Source organism: Zalophus californianus, chromosome 16 (genome assembly GCF_009762305.2).
Source record: "Zalophus californianus isolate mZalCal1 chromosome 16, mZalCal1.pri.v2, whole genome shotgun sequence".
Classification (NCBI taxonomy): domain Eukaryota; kingdom Metazoa; phylum Chordata; class Mammalia; order Carnivora; family Otariidae; genus Zalophus; species Zalophus californianus.
This window is the reverse complement of record NC_045610.1, coordinates 19,308,265-19,328,528: the sequence shown is the minus strand read 5'-3', so window position 1 is coordinate 19,328,528 and position 20,264 is coordinate 19,308,265. Positions and strand designations below refer to the sequence as shown.

The window sequence follows — 20,264 nt, the reverse complement described above, 5'->3', positions numbered from 1 at the left end:
TTAATTGTAAATTCAATGAAAGAAATTCATACATTTTCAAAAGAACAGAGCAAGATAACATATTTTATGCATTATATAAGTTATACTATACCCACTTATTAGAGTTTTAATTAGGTTATCTCCAAAGAGTATCAATTAAACAGGGGCCAATAATATCAGTAATCATTCTCCAAAATACATTTACCATTACCTCTCAATTACAAATGTTACTAGAGAAAAGCTATAAAACTAACAGAGGCAATAAACTACCCTACCCCCGTTCAAACATGGATATGGCTGATATACTGATATTTACAAACAAAGCAACAAGACCACTACAGAAAACTGATTCAGGATGTTTAAAAACTGTTCACCTTCACAATTACATCATCTTATTTAACAGCACTTTTGCTCTTTCACTCCATTTTACAAATGAACAGCATATCACAAATTAATAGAAAGCACCAAGCTAAAAACAGAACTAGCTCACCCTCAATTTAAATAGAAAACTTATAAACACTGTCTAACAATTTTGGAATATGGTCAAGGGTCAATAAAAGAGTTTAAAACATTATGCTTAGGTTTTGTTGCCTATAGTCTTAAATACGCCTCTTCCCCCAGGATACATAATTGAGTGAATGTAATTATTTTTCCCCTTCCTCAAACACCACTGCCCATTCCCTCTCTTCTCAACCACACAATCAGTCCTCGTATCCAAGTCCTGCCCATATAGGTTATTATAGGAAACAACTGTAACATGTTGAAGACAGAAGCAATTCTGAGTAAAAGCAAAAGATGTGCTAAAGGAAGAGGGAATATAATAACTCTAATATATAATGAATAGATAGATCTTTAAAATGAAGGTATAAAATTTATGTATTTACATAAACAACTACCACGTTCCAGTAAGAGTTAAGGCTATTGAAGTACAGAAACATCTTGCCTTATACAACAAAATATTCTTGAAATAATTCTCATTAAGTCATGGTTGAAACATACTGAGATAATTATTTAGAGCAACCCTAAGAAAAAACTGTTTTGTACTCAACTAGTCCTCCTTGTATATTCATAATTTACACATAACAAGTGTTTTTAAGGTAGGATCTCTGGGTAATAATTGTAATTTTTTAAAGTCCCCTTTTATATAGATTTGAAAAGTAAAATATTAAAATCTGGTAAAATATTGAAATGGGGTGGGGGAGAACAAGATTATTCCTGGTCATTTTTTTGCATCACATTTTTTCACAGCTAAGCAATGCCACAGGCCTAACAATATCTAGAGAAATTAATTAAATCAAATAGTGGCTTTTTTCATAAAATCTTCTCTAAACAACCTGAGACAGATATATGGCTCAAGCTTAACACTTTATAAGTAATCTTGGTATTTATTTACAAAAGATGAGAAAATAATTTTCTCTTGAAAACTTGTATACACTGTTAGCTCTGTTAACAAAATTTATATTCGTATGTCTTAAACCAAAAAAATCCATATGACTTTTCTTGTCCACATCTATACTTTGGTACATCAGATCATTCTCAAAACTGAATTCACAAAATCTGCCTATTTTAGATTTACTTACCCCAGCAAGACATTTTTCCAGTGTATCCAATATAATCAACTGAGAGAGATATAAATTTTTTTCAGCAGCTTCTCCAAATATTCTCTAAAAGAAAAGATATTCAGAACACTAAAAGTTGGCTATTACTCTCTACTACAAATCAACACACATCTGAAAAGTGAGGGACTAAGGATTAGGAAAAAAAAAAATCAAGTCTTCCATTTTATCTCCCAGATTAGACTATATTTAAATCTATTATTTCTGATTTTATCTTAAGGCTCACATGAAATAAATTCCCAGGCAAACAAAAATGTTGGCATTTATTATAGTCTATCATTAATCTTATAAAGTAAAAGAAAATAACTTTGGTTTATACTTTTAAAATATATAGGATTTAGATATATAGATCTTAACCAGAATCTTGCATTGAACATTTAACCACACTTCAATGCCACAAAATAAAGTCTCAATTCTTACAGCAACAAAATACTATAACACCAATTACAGTGAATTTAAGGCATTCGCAATCCTTAAATTTAATACTATGCTATTTACCAATAAGAAACTATGGTTCCCACAATTAAGTTTACTCAATAAGCACTAAATGAATGCGAGTATCACAATACTGCTTTTGTTTTTGTTTTGTAAAGAAGGTTCCAATACTAAAATATTTTCGTCTAACTGGGAACAGAGCCACATATTTGTATAAGCAAAATCCTATCACCACGCCCCACACGCTGGGCAACAGAAGAGCACCACAAAATCTTAAATGTATTTCTGTAAAGCATTTTACATATTCATAAGAAGTCCTGCTTTCTTCAGAAAAAATCTTAATTTTTTTCTAAAAAGAAAAAATTTCTTTGTATGGTAAATGATTGCCCACACCTCCAGTTTACCAATTTTCTAAGTTTGGGGCATTGTCTAACCAAATTTTTAAAAAGAAAATACACCAAAGATGTGACTGTAAAAATGGGACTGATTTTCACAACCTAAAATCAGAAGTCAGCTCAAAGCTCAATACAAACAATATAAATTGTGGTTAGAAGTGCTAAAGACAGAAAAACAGTTCGGAATAAATAAAGAAATATCCAGATAGTTGTTTTGAACTGAGTACGAAGGAGATGTTGGATAGGAACTGACAGAGGAAGGAATCACCCGGGAGAGTCGGGACAAATGATACGTTCAAAGGTACAAAGACAGAACAGTTGGAGTAACTTGAAGTCTAGGGAATGTAAACAGGTTTTATAAAACAGGAAAAAAAAGGCAACTGCGAGCTTTTGACAATGAAATTGTTGAAATTGCTATCTATTTGAGGAAAATCATTTCAACAATGGGATCTCTAACTACTATAGAATCTGTCAGAGGTTACAAGGAGGAAGGAAAATAAAACAGTATCTTCGTAAAAGCAATCTCACATTTTAACACTACAAGGTCCTATTTTATTTTCTTCTGTCTACTTAGGACTAGGACAATCTAGTAAGTAAATACTCAAAGCAGCAGCTAAGGAAAAGATTTTAATGGATTACTATGTAATCAATTTATATATAACCTAAAGTCTGCATGAAATCCTAATTCCAAAAAAATAAAAAGATAGGGTCACAAATAAGAGAAATATTTAAGAGAAAAAAATCAAAAACAAAAATGAAAGTTAAGGGTTACCTGTGCTCATTCACAAAATACGATGAGTGTTTATATTCAGAGTCAACAGAGAAGGACTTTCCATACTTCAAAATATGCTGCTGTAAGTCTTTAAATCAAAAACAAACCAAAGCAAATTCCCCCACAAAACAATGACCCAAATACTCACCATATTGTTAACATTCTTTAAGATAGTGGTGAGGCCGCTGATAACCAAAGAAAACTTGTATTTGGAAATATTAATAAGACATTCCTTGTTGTGTTCGGTACTGACTTTGGTATGTGTGTTCTGCTGTCCTGTTTTTATTGGAAGCTAAGGGAAAAAGAAAATGTTAGCTTACACATGAAAACGACTAAAAAGAACTATTTCTCATTGAAACTCATGAGATTTTAGGAAAATTTTTATCAGCCACAGTGTCCTGTTTGTATCTCAAGCTCCAATTTTCAATACAGATTAGCATTTATAGCAAATCTAAAACTCTTGAAATTTCAATTTTTGCAGCTTTCTTTCTGGAAGTCATAAACCTCTACCTACAAAATTAAAACTTTACCCAGTATTACATAAAAGAGATGATGACTCACAGAAATAGAGCTATTTCCTTGTAGCTAAAAATTATTTCAGAGAATGCCTGCAATAAAATGCATACAATTCTTTCCCGTATACACTGAACTCCAGCATTAAAAGAACAACAGATCAAGAACACCTATGCCCCAGACCTCTAATCAATATGGCAAATAACTGTAGATTTTTCAGAAATGAAAATAAGCTGTATAACCTGGAATAAACACAGTAAGAATAATTCAGGTAAGATGACCACCCTCAGGTACATAGTTGAGAGTGTAACAGAACAACAGACAGGTAAGTTTCATAGAAAAAAATATATAACTTTTAAGGGGACCACATTTACATTTATCTGAAAATGAGTTAAGTCACACTGCCAGGAAGTTCATCTCTACACTATTCAAAAGTAGCATTTTGTATTGAAAGCATCATTAGTATATCTACTGTTTAAATATTAGATCCTGCTAATGCTGAGAGAAGACTTGTGAGGTTCCTCTGTGAAAAAAACAAACGTAAGTCCAGTGTTTTCATTTTTTTTTTAATATCGTATTTATTTACTCAGAGAAAGCAAGTGAGAGAGAGAGAAAGATCATGACCTGGGGGGGTAGAGGGAGAGGAAGAAGCAGACTCCCCGCTGAGCAGGGAGCCCAATACAGGGCTCCATCCCAGGACCCTGAGACCATAACCCAAGCAGAAGGCAGACGCTCAACTGACTGAACCACCCAGGTGCCCCCAGCGTTTTCATTTTTAAAATGGTGCAACTTAAAGTGGAAAGAGACTAAGTGGCATGCCCAAGTTTGTCTAGTCAGTAAATAATAGATGACTGATTTGATAATAAATACTAAGTAAAAGAGCGGAAGCATTTTTAGGGTTTAACAGGAGCTACAGAATTACATAATGTTAATTTTAAAGGTTATAGAAGGAAAAAAATCTGAAAGACCTAAGAGAGGAGAATTTTAGAAGAAGGCTGCAGTGTAGCTTGTAAATCTCCCCAACTTGCTCCGTAATGGTTAATTTTATGTGTTAACTTGACTGGATCATAGGATGTACAGATATTTGGCTAAACATTATTTCTGGGTGTGTTTCTGAGGGTGCTTCCAGATGCAATTAGCATATGAATAGGTGAATTCCGTAAAACAGGGGACAAGGCACCCCACAAAGCCCAAAATACAAGCAAATAGGAACAAACCACTTCCAGCTACAAAACTGATGTGGTATAAGCATCTCTGCAAAAGAAAGCAGAGGGAAGCAGAATGTCTGATGGGTCTGACAAGAGGAAAATCCCAAAATTCTATGCCATTCTCAATGAAAAGTACAACAGGCCATCTTAAGAACATTAGCTGACCAAAAAAAAATAAAGAACATTAGCTGAAACACAGGGTTTTTTTTTTTTGTATACTGCAATTTGCACATGAGTACAAAAGGTCTATAATAATGCCTGAAGAGAAGAGAGCACACTTTAAATCATCACTACCTAACAGAACGTTCCGCAGTGATATACTGTATCAACAATGCTCAATATAGTAGCCATAGCCACGGGTGACTATTAAGCACTTGTTACATGGCTAATGCAGATGAGGAACCGAAGGTTAACTTCTATTTAATTTACTTGAATTTAAGTAGCTATTGGACACCACTGGGCAGCACAATTCTAAACTAACCAGCTGACGAAGCACACCATTTTAGGATGAAGCCCACACTGAGAAGAAATTGATGAGATTCACTCCAAATTGACAACAGGGACAACAGGGGCAAAGGAAAAAGGTCTAGATAAAGGTGGTAAAGAGGAAGAAAGCTAAAGGAGCTCAGAAAGGATGAGATGATGTATTTGTTTAATTTCACGAAATAGAAGAACTCTAGAGCCATGAAGATAAAGAGCTATCCTGGCTCACATTTCCCTCCCACCGATTCAGGAAAACTAATTTCACATAGAAATGAGCAACAGTAGGGGCGTTTGGGTGCCTCAGGCAGTTGAGCATCCGCCTTCGGCTCAGGTCATGATCCCATGGTCCTGGGATGGAGCCCCGCATCAGGCTCCCTGCTTGGTGGAGAGCCTGATTCTCCCTCTCCCTCTACTGTTTCCCCTATTTGTGCTCTCTCACTCTGTCAAATAAAATCTTCAAAAGGAAGGAAGGAAGGAAGGACGGACAAACGAACGAAAAAGAGAAAAAGAAAAGAGCAACAGCATGGGGCACCTGGGTGGCTCAGTCAATTAAGTGTCTGACTCTTGATTTCAGCTCAGGTCATGATTTCAGGGTGGTGGGATTGAGCCCCACATGTCTAGCTCCACACTGGGCTTGGAGCCTGCTTAAGATTCTCTCTCTCTCCCTCTCCCTCTGCCCCTCCCCCCACCAAAAAAATGAGCAACAGCAAAGAATGTGGTCAAATCATATGTGAAGGTACTATGAGAAAAAAAAAAAAGAGAGAGACAGAATAACATTGCAACAGAAAATGAAAGTTTGCCCAAAATTCATGTTTCAAGCAAGGTACTTCTGTGGAGAGAAAGAGAAACCATCAGAAATATGGGTTGACACTGAGGGCTTAAGTGACAAAACTGAAGACATGAGGCGGCCTCAAATGCATAACTGGTGGAAAAGGTTTAAAAGCTAAGCCAAAAACTTCTGAGAAACAAAGCAGAATTTCAAAGTCTCACAGCCTCAGGAAGACAAAAGATTAGAGTTCAGAACCTACTAGTGGAGGAAACCAAGTAAATTAACCCATTTTCAACTATAAGTTCCAGAGGGCTACATCCTACATAAACAGGGGCGAGCTGCAGCAACTGGAACTTTTTTTTTTAAGTTTATTTATTTATTTAAGTAATCTCTACACCCAATGTACAGCTCAAACACACAACTCTGAGATCAAGAGTTGCAACCTCTTCTGACTGAGCCAGCCAGGCTCCCCCAGAAACTAGAACTCTTATACATTACTAGTAGGAGTGTAAATCAGTAATTTTTTTGAAAAATGTGTGACAATACCTACTAAAAAGAAATATATACATTCTTAGCAATTTCACTAGGTATATACCCAACAGAAATATGTACATATGTCCACTGAAAGATATGTGCAAAAATGTTTATAACAGCACGTTAATAAACTGAAAACACTCCAGGTGTCTACCAATAGCAGAAATGGTTTTTTAAAAAGCAGTATATTCAAAGAAAAACTATACAGCAATAAAAATAAACGGCTTACAACTATAAGCTTAATCTCACAAATATGAGTGAAAAGTCAGAACAAAACATCACTTATTGTCCGATTATGTTACATAAATTTCAAAGACATGATAAATTCAAGTCAGGATAGTAGAGACCCTTGGAAAGAACAGGTAATGACTAGAAGGAAATGCAGGAGGAAGGACTGCTAGCACTGTATGCTTACATTGGTGTGTCTACACTGTCAACATTTATTAAGCTGTATATTTGCATATATTTGTGCATCCTTCCATATGTTTAAGTCAACAGAAAGTTTGTTAAATATATGTATTTAAATCCATGAGTTCATAATGATACTAAAAAACTAAAACAAATTTTGGAACAAATGAAACCCAAATCTAGGAGAAGCAAGGTAGTAATAAAGATAATCACTCTTAGTGGATACAGAGGAATTGTAGTACACACTATGGCACTCCCCAGCTCCCCTTCTTGTTGCCTTAACTGCTACAAGTGCTCAGTCAGTCCTTCAGGGATTGCCTCACCTGAAGAGAATGACCCTACCCAAGGTCAAACTCTTCCTGGGCAGCCCACCACCCAATGACCAACTGATACAGCAATATAAAGGCCTAAGCACCTAAGCCCAATTCTGGGCAACTCAGAAGGGCCAATTCTAGCACCAGAGCTCCCAAAAGGGGTTGGCTAAAGCTAACACTGGACCTGCATTGCACCATGAATTCTGCATCTGCCCAATCCCCCCTCCTCCCAGGTGTTGATCCCAAAGGAACACCTTAATGAACATCCTGCACTAGGCTTCCAGGGCAGCTGGCTGCAGATGCTAAGAAGGGATTTTAAAGCTGGCAATGGAGGAAAAATAGTAACTACAAAAGCAATGAAATTGAAAGAGTATTACTAAAATCTTTGCTCTCTGGAAAAAAAGATAACATTGCCAATCAGAAGCTAAGTATGAAAGCCAAAAGGTCTCTCTGGAAGCATATAAAGACAGTCTCCTCTCTTGTAAAAGGAGGACAGAGAAACCTAAGGACCAGAACCAACACTTAATTATCAGAGTTGCTGGGCTTCAAAGGTTAAATTCCCTAGAAGGCAAGTCTGCTACGCCAAGACCAGAGCCCTGAGGAGAAAGAATAAGACTCTGACAGATGTAATAGAAACAAGTGGGCCGTGGGCCCCAAAATCTCCTATTTCCAGGTTCCCCTGAATCCTCTCAGTCTACAGTAGTGGCCCATTATTGCTTACTAAGAGGAGGCACTCCGCAAACTTGTTCGAAGACAATTCAAAGGCTTCTGCCCTGAAAGACAATAGATGTTCCCCTCAGGATTTGCCACCACCTCCTCTGCTGGCCAAAGGGGTATGAGAGAATTCTGAGTGTTGAAACTTCTTATATCTTGACCATGTTGATAGTTACATGAATATATGCCACTTAAATGTCAAAACTCAGAATTAAGCTGGTATAAATGCAAAAGAGAGTGTTGTAACATTAGGATGTTAAATGTAATCCCCATGGTAACCACAAACAAAATATCTGTAGAATACACAAAAAGGACATGAGAAAGGAATTTAAACATTTCACTGCAAAAAATAAACACAAATGAAGACAGGAATGCAGAAAATGAGAGACAAAAAAAGCTATAGGGCATAGGGGAACCAATAGCACAATGATAACAGTAAATCCCTTCTTATCAGTAATTACTTTAAATGTAAATGGATTAAATCTCCAATCAGAAGACAGAGATTGGCAGAATAAATAAAAACACATGACCCAACTACACGCTGCCTATAGGAGACTCACTTGAGATCTAAAGACACAAACAGGTTGAAAGTGAAATGGTGGAAAAAGATATTTCATGCAAAAAGAGTAGGGGTAGCTATAAAAATTATCAGACAAAACAGATTTTAAGTCAAAACAAGTTATGAGGACCTTCCCCTCTTTTCCTCTGTACTGCCTACAGAGGTGGCAGCCACCTCCTTCTAGGCATCATGGCCACCCTCACACCCTGGTGAAGCCCAAGATCATTAAAAAGAGGACCAAGAAGTTCATCCAGCAGCAGTCACCCATATGTTAAAATTAAGCACATGTGGTGGAAACCAGGCATTGACAATAGGGTGCACAGAAGATTCAAGGGCCAGATCTTGATGCCCAACATTGGTTATGGGAGCAATAAGAAAACAAAGCATGTGCTGCCCAATGGCTTCGGAATTTCCTAGTTCACAATGTCAAAGAGCCTGAAGTGCTGCTGATATGCAACAATCTTACTATGCAGAGATTGCTCACAATGTATCCTCCAAGAACTACAGAGCCATTGTGGAAAAGGCAGCCAAGCTGGCCATCAGAGTCACCAATCCCAATGCCAGGCTGCACAGCCAAGAAATGAATAGACAATATATGTGTATGCAGTATTTGTTAATAAAACCATAAAGCTACCCAGAAAAAGTTATGAGACAAAGAAGGACATTATTTATTAATAAAAGGTTCAGCACAGCAAGGAGATAGAATATTTATAAACATTTACACACCTAATGACAGACCATCAAAATATAAGCAAAAACTGACAATTAAAGAGTAAATCACTTCCACAATGATAGTTGGGAGACTTCAATACCCCACTCAAAATAATGGAGAAAACAGACCGTAGATAAGAAAATAGACGACTTAGGGGCATCTGGGTGGCTTAGTCGGTTAGGTGTCTGCCTTTGGCTCAGATCATGGTCCCAGTGTCCTGGGATCGAGCCCCACGTCAGGCTCCCTGCTCATCAGGGAATCTACTTCTCCCTCTCCCTCTGGGCCTCCCCACTTCTCGTGCTCTCTCTCTCTCTCTCAAATAAAATCTTAAAAAAAAAAAAAGAAAAAAACAGACAACTTAAACAATATAATAAGCCAACTAGACCCAACATACATCACAGAACATTCTACCAAACAACAGAATACACATTCTTCTCAAGTACACGTGGGTCATTTTCCAGGATGACCACAAGTAGATCAAAAAATTACATATCAATAGATTTTAAAAGACAGATATCACACAACATATCCTCTCTGACCACAATGGAATGAAGTTGGAAATTAATAACAAAACTAAAACTAGAAAATTCACAAAATTGTGGAAATTAAACAATATACTTTTAAGTCCAGTATAATTAACATAATGTTATATTAGTTTCAGGTGTACCACATAGTGATTCCACAATTCTATACATTATTCAGTGCTCATCATGATAAGTGTACTCTTAATCTTCACCTATTTCACCCATCCCCCCACCCACTTACCTCCCCTCTGGTAACCATCAGTTTGTTCTCTGTATTTAAAAGTCTGGTTTTGGTTTGACTTTTTTTTCTGTGCTCACTTGTTTTGTTTCTTAAATTCCACACATGAATGAAATCATATGGTATTTGTCATTCTCCAACCAACTTATTTCACTCAACATTATACCCTCCAGTTTTATCCCATGTTGTTGCAAATGGCAAGATTTCATTCTTTTTTATGGCTGAGTATATTCCAGTGGGGGGTGTGTGTGTGTGTGTGTGTGTGTACACAGCACTTCTTTATCCATTCATCTAATAATGGACACTTGGGTTGCTTCCATATCTTGACTATTCTAAATAATGTTGCAATAAACATAGGGTGCATTTATCTTTCTGAATTAGTGTTTTTGTTTTCTTTGGGTAAATACCCAGGAGTGGAATTGGATCACATGGTAATTTTATTTTTAACTTTTTGAGAAACCTCCATACTGTTTTCCACAGTGGCTGCACCAGTTTGCATTCAGTGCACCAAGGTTCCTTTCTCTCCACACCCTCACCAACACTTATTGTTTCTTGTGCTGTTGATTTTAGCCATTTTGACAGGCGTGAGGTGATATCTCATTGTGGCTTTAATTTGCATTTCCCTAATGGTGAGTAACATTGAGCATCTTCTCATGCGTCTGTAGGCCATCTATGTCTTCAGAGAAATGTCTGTTCGTGATTTCTGCCCATTTTTAATTAGATTTTTTAAACAATATACTTTTAAACAACCAATGTTTTAAGAAGAAATTACAAGAGAAATCAGAATACCAACAAATGAAAGTAAACACAACATGCCAAAACTTGTAGGATGCAGTGAAAGCAGTGCTAAGGGGGAAATTCATAGCTATAAATACTTACATTAAAAAACAAGGAAGATTCCAGATCAACAACCTAACTTAACAACATAAGGAACTAGAAAAAGAAGAACAAGTGAAATCCAACTCTGGAAGAAAAGTAATAATAAATATGAGAGCAGAGATAAACAAAATAAGAACAGAAAAATAGGGAAAAATCAATGAAACCAAAAGTTGGTCTTTCAAAAATATCAACAAAATTGACAAACTTTTGGCTAAATGGACTAAGAAAAAAAAGTAAGAAGACTCAAGTTAGGGATACCTGGGTGGCTCAGTTAGTTGAGCATCCAACTCCTGATTTCAGCTCAGGTCATGCTCTCAGGGTTGTGAGATTGAGCCCTATGTTGGGCTGGGCACTCAGTGGGGAGTCTGCTTCTCTCCCTCTCCCTCTGTCCCTCCCCCTGCTTGTGCTCTCCCTCTCTAAAAATGAATAAATTTTTAAAAAACTCAAATTACTAAAATCAGAAAGAAAAGTGGGCACATTATTATTAGTTCTATAGAACTAAAAACAGATTTTAAGGAATGCTATGAACAACTGTATGCCAAAAAAAAAAAACCCAAAAAAACAAAAAACCTGAATAAACCTAAATGAAATGGGTAAATTCCTAGAAACACAAAACCTACCAAAGCTAAATCACAAAGAAATAGAAAATCTGAATAGACTTGAGGAAAACTGAATCAGTAATCAAAAATTTCTCAACAAAGCCCTGAACCTAATCATTTCACTAGTGAATTCTACCAACATTTAATGAAGAACTGATACTAATCCTTCTTAAACTTTTCTAAAACACTGAAGAGAAGAAAATACTTCCTAACTTATGAGGCCAGCATAACCCCGACACCAAAGCCAAAGACACAAGAATATTACAGACTTATAACCCTTATAAATATTGATCAAAAATCCTCAACAAAATGTAACAAAATTCTGCAGCATATTAAAAGAATCATACACCAAGACTAAACAGTATTTATTCTTAAAATGCAAGAATGGTTCAACATATGAAAATCAATGTAATATGCTACATCAACAAAACGAAGGAAAAAGACCACTGGTTCATCTCAACTGATCAGAAAAAGCACGTGACAAAATTCAAACATTGTCTCGTGATAAAAACACTCAACAAAGGAAAGGAATAGAAGGAAACTACCTCAGCATAGTAAAATCCATATATGAAAAACCCACAGCAAACATCATACTCAATGGGGAAAGACCGAAAGCTTTTTTCCCTAGAAACAGGAACAAGGCCGGATGCCCATTTTCACCACTTGTATTCAACTTAGTACTGGCAATTCTGGCCAGAGCAATAGGCAAGAAAAAGAAATAAAAGGCATCCAAATTGTAAAGTAAAATTATCTGTTCTCAGATGACATGATCTTATATGTAGAAAACTTTAAAGATTCCACCAAAAAAAAGCCATGAGAACTGATAAAAGAAATCATCATAGTAGCAGGATAAAAAAAGTCAACACAGAAAAATCAGTTGCATTTTAGACACTAGCAATGAACAATCTAAACAGGAAAGTAGGAAAACAATTCCACTTATGATAGCATCAGAAAGAATAAAGCACTTAGAAATTAATTTAGCCAAGGACATGAAACCTGTATACTGAAAACTACAAAACACTGCTCAAAGAAACAAAACACAATATAAATAAATGGAAATATATCCAACGTTCATGGACTAGAAGACTTAATATTCTTAAAACGTCAATACTACCCCAAAGTGATCTACGGATTCAATGCAGTCCCTATCAAAATCCCAATGACATATTTGGAGAAATAAAAGAGTCCATCCTAAAATTCATATGGAATCTCAAAGTATGTGACTAGCCAAAAGAATCCTGAAAAAGATGAACAAAGTTGGAAGACTCACACTTCCTGATTTGAAAACTTTACTACAAAGTTACAGTAATTAAAACATCGTGGTATTGGCATTAAGACAGACATATAGACCGGGGCGCCTGGGTGGCTCAGTCGTTAAGCGTCTGCCTTCGGCTCAGGTCATGATCCCAGGGTCCTGGGATCGAGCCCCACATTGGGCTCCCTGCTCCGCGGGAAGCCTGCTTCTCCCTCTCCCACTCGCCCTGCTTGTGCTCCTGCTCTCGCTATCTCTCTCTCTCGGTCAAATAAATAAATAAAATCTTAAAAAAAAAAAAAAGACAGACATATAGACCAATGGAATTGGTCTATTCTATTCCATGTGTCTGTATGTCTGTCTTAATGCCCTCACATACATGGTCAAATAATTTTTGACAAGGGTGCCAAGACCATTCAATGTGGAAAGGGACAGTCTTTTCAACAAATGGCACTGGGAAAACTGGGTATCCACATGCAAAGGAATGAAGTTGGACCCTTACCTAACACCATATACAAAAACTAACTCAAACTGGATCAAGGACTAGATGTAAGACCTAAAACAATAAAACCCTTCAAAGTGGAGCACCTGGGTAGCTCATTCGATTGAGGATCTGACTCTTGATCTCAGCTCAGGTCTTGATCCCAGGGTCGTGAGTTCAGGCCCGGCACTGGGCTCCACACTAGGTGTAGAGCCTACTTAAAAAAAAAAAAAATCCTTCAAAGAGAACACAGGGCAAAAGCTTCATCACACTGCATTTGCTAATGATCTGTTGGATATGACACCAAAGGTACAGGTAACATAAGAAAAAATAAACAAACTGGAATATAAGAAAATTTTAAAATTTTGTGCATCAAAAGACACTATCCACAGAGTAAAAAGGCAACCCACAGAATGGGAAAAAAATATTTGCAAATCATATATCTGGTAAGAGATTAATATCTAGAATATACAGAGAACTCCTAAAACTAAACAACAACAACAATGGGCATAGAGGGGCGCCTGGGTGGCTCAGTCATTAAGCGTCTGCCTTCGGCTCAGGTCATGATCCCAGGGTTCTAGGATCGAGCCCCGCCTTGGGCTCCCTGCTCGGTGAGAGGCTGGCTTCTCCCTCTCCCACTCCCCCTGCTTGTGTTCCCTCTCTTGCTGTGTCTCTCTGTCAAATAAATAAAATCTTAAAAAAAAGAATGGGCATAGAACTTGAATAGACATGTCTCCAAAGAAGATGTATTAATGGCTAACAAGTACATGAAAAGATGTTCAACATCACCAAACATTAGGGAAATGCAAATCAAAACTACAGTGAGATACACCAACTCACACCCATTTGGATGGCTATTATCAAAAAAACAGAAAACCAAGAAGTGTTGGTGAGGATGTAGAGAAACGGAACTCTTGTGCATTGTTGGTAAGAATGTAAAAATGGGGGATGCCTGGGTGGCTCAGTCGGTTAAGTGGCTGCCTTCGGCTCAGGTCATGATCTCAGGGTCCTGGGATCGAGCCCTGCATCAGGCTCCCTGCTCATCAGGGAGTCTGCTTCTCCTTCTCCCTCTGCCCCTCTTCCTGCTCGTGCACGGGAGTGCTCTTTCTCTGTCTCACAAATTAATTAATTAATTTTCTAAAGACTGTAAAAATGGGACAGCGAACACTATGGAAGTACCTCTAAAACACTTAAAATAGGGACGCCTGAGCGGCTCAGTCAGTTGAGCATCTACGCCTTCAGCTCAGGTCATGATCCCAGAGTCCTGGGATCAAGTCCCGCATCGGGCTCCTTGCTCAGCCTGAGCCTGTTTCTCTCTCTGCCTGCCACTCCCCCTGCTTGTGCTTGCTCTCTGTCTCTCTCTCTCTCTGAGAAATAAATAAATAATATCTTTAAAAAATAAATAAATAAATAGATAGATAAATAAATAAAACATTTAAAATAGAATGACCACATGATCCAGCAATCCCACTTCTGGATATATCCAAAAAAATTGAAAGCAGGGTTCAAAGGGATATCTGTACAATCACATTCACAGCAGCATTATTCATAATAACTAAAACATGGAAACAACTTGGTGTCCACTGACAGATAAATGGATAAGCAAATTGTGGTATACACCTACAATGGAATATTATTCAGCCTTAAAAGGGAGGTGTGGGGGGATTATTCTACAATATTCCACAACATGGATATTCCTCGAGGACATTATGCTGAGTTAAATAAGCCAGTCACAAAAAGACAAATACTGTATGATGCCACTTATATGAATTAGAGTACTCAAAATCAAACGAAAGTATAATGGTGGTTGCCAGAGCTAGAGAAGGGGGAGAATGGGGAATTATTTTTTAGTAAGTATGGAGTTTCAGTTTTACAAGAGGAAGAGTTATGGGGATGGACAGAGTAACGGTTGCACAGCAATGTTAACGTATTTAATGCCACTGAACTGTATGCTTGAAAATGGTTAAGACAATAGGGGCGCCTGGGTGGCTCAGTAGGTTAAGTGTCTGCCTTCGGCTCAGGTCATGATCCCAGGGTCCTGAGATCGAGCCCCACGTCAGGCACCCTGCTCAGCAGGAAACCTGCTTCTCCCTCTCCCGCCTGCTCATGTGCTCTCTTGCTATCTCTCTCTCAGACAAATAAAAATCTTAAAAAATATAAAATTTTTTAAAAATGGTTAAGTTGATGGGCGCCTGGGTGGCTCAGTTGTTCAGCGGCTGCCTTCAGCTCAGGTCACGATCCCAGGGTCCTGGGATCGAGCCCCGCATCGGGCTCCCTGCTCGGCGGGAAGCCTGCTTCTCCCTCTCCCACTCCCCTTGCTTGTGTTCCTGCTCTCGCTGTCTCTGTCATATAAATAAATAAAAAATCTTAAAAAAAAAATTAAAAAAAATAAAAATAAAAAAATGGTTAAGTTGATGAATTTTATGTTATGTATATTTTACCACAATTAAAAAAAACTGAGTGCATTCTTAAAAGGGTGAATGTTACTGTATACATTATACATTAATTTCTTAAAATCTGAGATCAAAGGATTCTAACAAAACTTACTGAATATTTACCAGGTGCCAGATAGCAATATAGGTGCTGTGAACATAAAGATGAATAAATGTACCCTCCAGGTACCTCTAACTCTGAAAATCTCCTCTAGTCTCTCTTCTCTTCTCCCTGAATACAGTTAGCTCCTCTTGGGCAATCTTATGCATTCACTGACTATCCTGCTGATGACTACTATGATAAGTGCTGATGGCTAAAATAGCCCCAGACTATAAGAACCCCGTAAAAGCTTCTCCTTTGACAGAGGACTTTCAAATATAATGCAACGTCCCTTTCATGACTGTTACATTTTATGGCAAAAGGGACCTTGCAGATGCAATTAGGATACCTAATCAGTTGACTTTGAGGTAATCAAAAGGCAGATTATCTTGGATGAGCATGTCCTAACCGGGTAAGCATAAAAGAGATCTGAAGCAGCAAAAATGCTTTCTGTTGTCTCTGAAGAAGCAAACTACCATGCTGTGGGGGAATGGCCACACGGCAAGGAACAGCAAGCAGCCTTTAGGAGCTGAGGGCCTCAATCCCCCAACTATAAGCACCTAAATTCTACCAACAACCAGTGAGCTTGGAAGAGGACCCCAAGCCTCAGATGAGATTGCAGCCCTGACCAACATCTTCATTTCAGCTTGGTGAGAACTGAGCAGAGAACTCAGCTAACCCATGCCCAGATTCCTGACTGTGAAATAATAATTTTGTGTTGTTTTAAGCCACTATGCTTGCGGTAGTCTGTTACAGAAAATAGAAAACTAATACAATTACCAAATCTGTATCTTCAAATGTGTTATCCAAAAGCCTATTTGGTATCTCCACACAGGTATCTTATAGGCACTTCAAACTCAGTGTTTTTTAAATTTAATTTATAATCTTCCTATCATGTTTCCTATCTTAAGAATAGCACTACAGGGGCGCCTGAGTGGTTCAGATGGTTAAGCGTCTGCCTTCAGCTCAGGTCATGATCCCAGGGTCCTGGGATCGGAGCCCCACATCGGGCTCCCTGCTCCGTGGGGAGTCTGCTTCTCTCTCTGCCTCTGCTTCCCCCCCTGCTCATGCTCTCTATCTCTGCGTCTTGAATGAATAAAAAATAAATAAAAAGAATAGCACAATACACCCAGTTTCTCATACCTGAGATCTGACAGTCATCTTTGACACTTCCTTTATTCTCTTCCTTTCCTCCCCCTTTAGTCAGACTGATAAAAATGAAAATAACTGGGCATGCATAACTCAGCTCTACCCTTCTTTACATGGGAACAGGCACGCCACAGACTACAAGAATTTTCTTCTGCGTCAGTCACCATGCCAAGAGGTGATCAGGAACCTAGCCCTGCAGAAGGGAGTGACCAACACTGCCTTGGACTGGGTGGGTAGGTCTACCCAATTTTGAGATTCAGATTTAGTTACTAGGCCCATTTGGGTCTCCAACTTCACAATGATCAGGAAAACATATTTTTTAATAAATATAAAATAAATTAACAAAATATTGTATAAATATTATACAAATATATACACATATACATAGATATGTATTTTATGTTTGTGTTCATTCTATCAAAATATTTACATACTTCTATTATGAATTTATTTATGAATATTACTATATATTTAATATTTATATATTTCATATATATTTTGGCCTCCATCTTTACACTTTTATTTCTCAACTTGTTCAGAAGCAAGGCAGGCAGCCAGAAGTATATTCAGGCCCCCAAGTTTCCAAAAACAGCACTAAAATCTATGTAGAAGAAAAAGCAAGATTAGGGGGAAGTAAAGGACCAAGATTTTAGCAGATAAAGTGGTCAGGGAAAACTCTCTGGAGATGTGACAATCCGAGCAGAGACCTAAAGAAAGGAAGAACAGGAAGACCCATGCAAAGATCTGAAGAGCATTCAAAGCAGTAGTGGCAGGTAAAATGGATCTGATATTGGAATAAACATGACAAGTTCAAAGCCTAGCAAAGAGTCCATTATGGCTAAACCAAAGAAAATAAAAGATGAAAATGTAGGGGATGAAATAGACATTGGGGAGGGTATGTGCTATGGTGAGTGCTGTGAATTGTGTAAGACTGTTGAATCACAGACCTGTACCTCTGAAACAAATAATACATTATATGTTAAAAAAAAAAAAGAAGAAGAGAGCAGGAAGAGTAAAATGAAGGGGGAGAAATCGGAGGGGGAGACGAACCATGAGACACTATGGACTCCGAGAAACAAACTGAGGGTTCTAAAGGGGAGGGGGGTGGGGGGATGGGTTAGCCTGGTGATGGGTATTAAAGAGGGCACGTACTGAATGGAGAATTGGGTGTTATACGCAAACAATGAATCATGGAACACTACATCAAAAACTAATGTAATGTATGGTGATTAACATAATAAAATTTTTAAAAAAAGAAAGAAAATGTAGGGGATGAGGTCAGAGAGAGAAGCAGGAGTGGTTAAGATCATTTTAAGAGCTTTGAATTTGAGTTTGATAATGTGGCTTATTATATTTTCCAAATATTGTCACAGTATCTCTCATCCTAAATGCAATATGACTTTGCCACTCCCACATCAAGAAGTGGAGTCTATTTTTCCATTTCCTTGCATCTAGGCAGGTCTCATAACTGTTCTGACCAACAAAATATGGCAGAAAGGACACTGTGCCAGTTCCAGGCACAGCCCTTAATTGGTCTGACAATTTTTTTTCCCCTCCTCCTGGAAGCCAGCTGCTGTGTAAAAAGTAATTACTCTGAGACCACCATGCTGTGAGAAGCACAGGCCACATGGAGAGATTCTGAAGAATGAGATGCCATGTGGAGAGAGAAGCCAAGAAGCACTGGGGTGCCAGCCATGTGACTGAAGAGGTCATATTGCAAGGGATGCTCCAGCTCCAGCACCCCAGCCAACACCATGTGGAACAGAGCTGAACCTGTCATGAATTCCTGACTAGCAAAATTGTGAGCAAAATAAACAGACTGTTTTAAGCTACAAAGCTTTGGAGTAGCTTGTTATGCAGCAGTAGATACCAAAAAGAGAGAAGAAGAAGATACTAAAGGGATGTAAACAAGGGAGTAACATGATCTGATTTATGTTTTTTTAAAAAGAGCCTTCTTGTGCTGTATGTTAGAAGACAGTCTAGGCAAGAGAGGATGGCAGTTTAAATTAGGCTGGTGAGGCAGAGGACAAATAGTGAAATGATGTCATAATAGATTCGGAAGATGGGGTGCTTATTTAAAATGGCCAGCTTAGGGGCGCCTGGGTGGCTCAGTTGGTTAAGTGTCAGCCTTCGGCTCAGCTCATGTTCCCGGAGTCCTGGGATGGAGCCCCACATCAAGCTCCCTGCTCAACAGGGAGCCTGCTTATCCCTCTTTCTCTCTCTCTCTCCCTCTGCATCCCCCCTGCTCATGCTCTCTCTCCAATAAATAAATAAAGCCTTTAAAAACAAATAAGATAAAATGATAAGTTTATTCTGAAGTTCATCTGAAGGAATAAATTTGTGAGACTACCAAAGAAATTTATGAAAAACAAGAACAAGAGAAGACTTGCATTGCCAGGTCACTTAAACGTTCTATTAAGCTCTTATAGTAACAAAACCAGTACCTTATGAGAATAAATTCACTATAATGAAAAAAAAGGCAAAAAAGAAAAAAAAAGAATAAACTATATTCATAAAGCAGATATAGTATCTACATAGAAATTTAATATGATAAAGGTAATATTTCAAATCAGTGGTAAAAGAATGAGTTCATCAGTAAACCATTACCAACTCAAGGATCCATCTGAAAAAAAATAACTCATACCAAATTTTAAAGTACATTAGGGCACCTGCATGGCTCAGTCGGCTGAGTGTCTGACTCTGTTTTGGCTCAGGTCATGATCTCAGGGTCCTAGGATTGAGCTCAGCTTTGGACTTTGTGCTCGGTGGGGAGTCTACTTAAGAGTCTCTCTCTCCCTCTGCCCCTCCCCCCTACTCATGCTCTCTTTCGCTCAAATAAGTAAATAAATAAGTCTTTTAAATAAATAAATAAAAGTGTGTGTACGTACACATATGATTAAGAACCTCTGGTAAAGAAAACAAAGCCATAAAACTATTACGAAAAATATTGAAGAATAATTGCATAATACTGGGGTAGGGTAAATTTTTCTAAGCAAGACAAAATCTAAAAGCCATAAAGAAAAATACTAATATATTTGCCTACATAAAAATGTTTAAATTCTGCATTAAAAAGAAGACACTAATGACAAAGAAAAACACAAGTAACAAACAGAAAGTAAAAGAATGTGCAACAACTAGGGCCCAAAAGGTTTACATAACGAATGTATAAGGTTATCTTATATACTAAGAATATTCAATG

General features: G+C 37.7%; 1 protein-coding gene across 1 annotated transcript in view; it reads right to left on the bottom strand.

Moving 5' to 3' along the window:
• The window catches only part of NF1 (neurofibromin 1), a 276,385-nt gene that overhangs the window by 205,905 nt on the left and 50,216 nt on the right, over positions 1 to 20,264 (bottom strand). Inside the window, 2 exon segments of the mRNA XM_035724594.1 lie at positions 1,560 to 1,643; positions 3,346 to 3,489. Of these exon segments, the coding sequence (XP_035580487.1) occupies positions 1,560 to 1,643; positions 3,346 to 3,489 (228 nt within the window).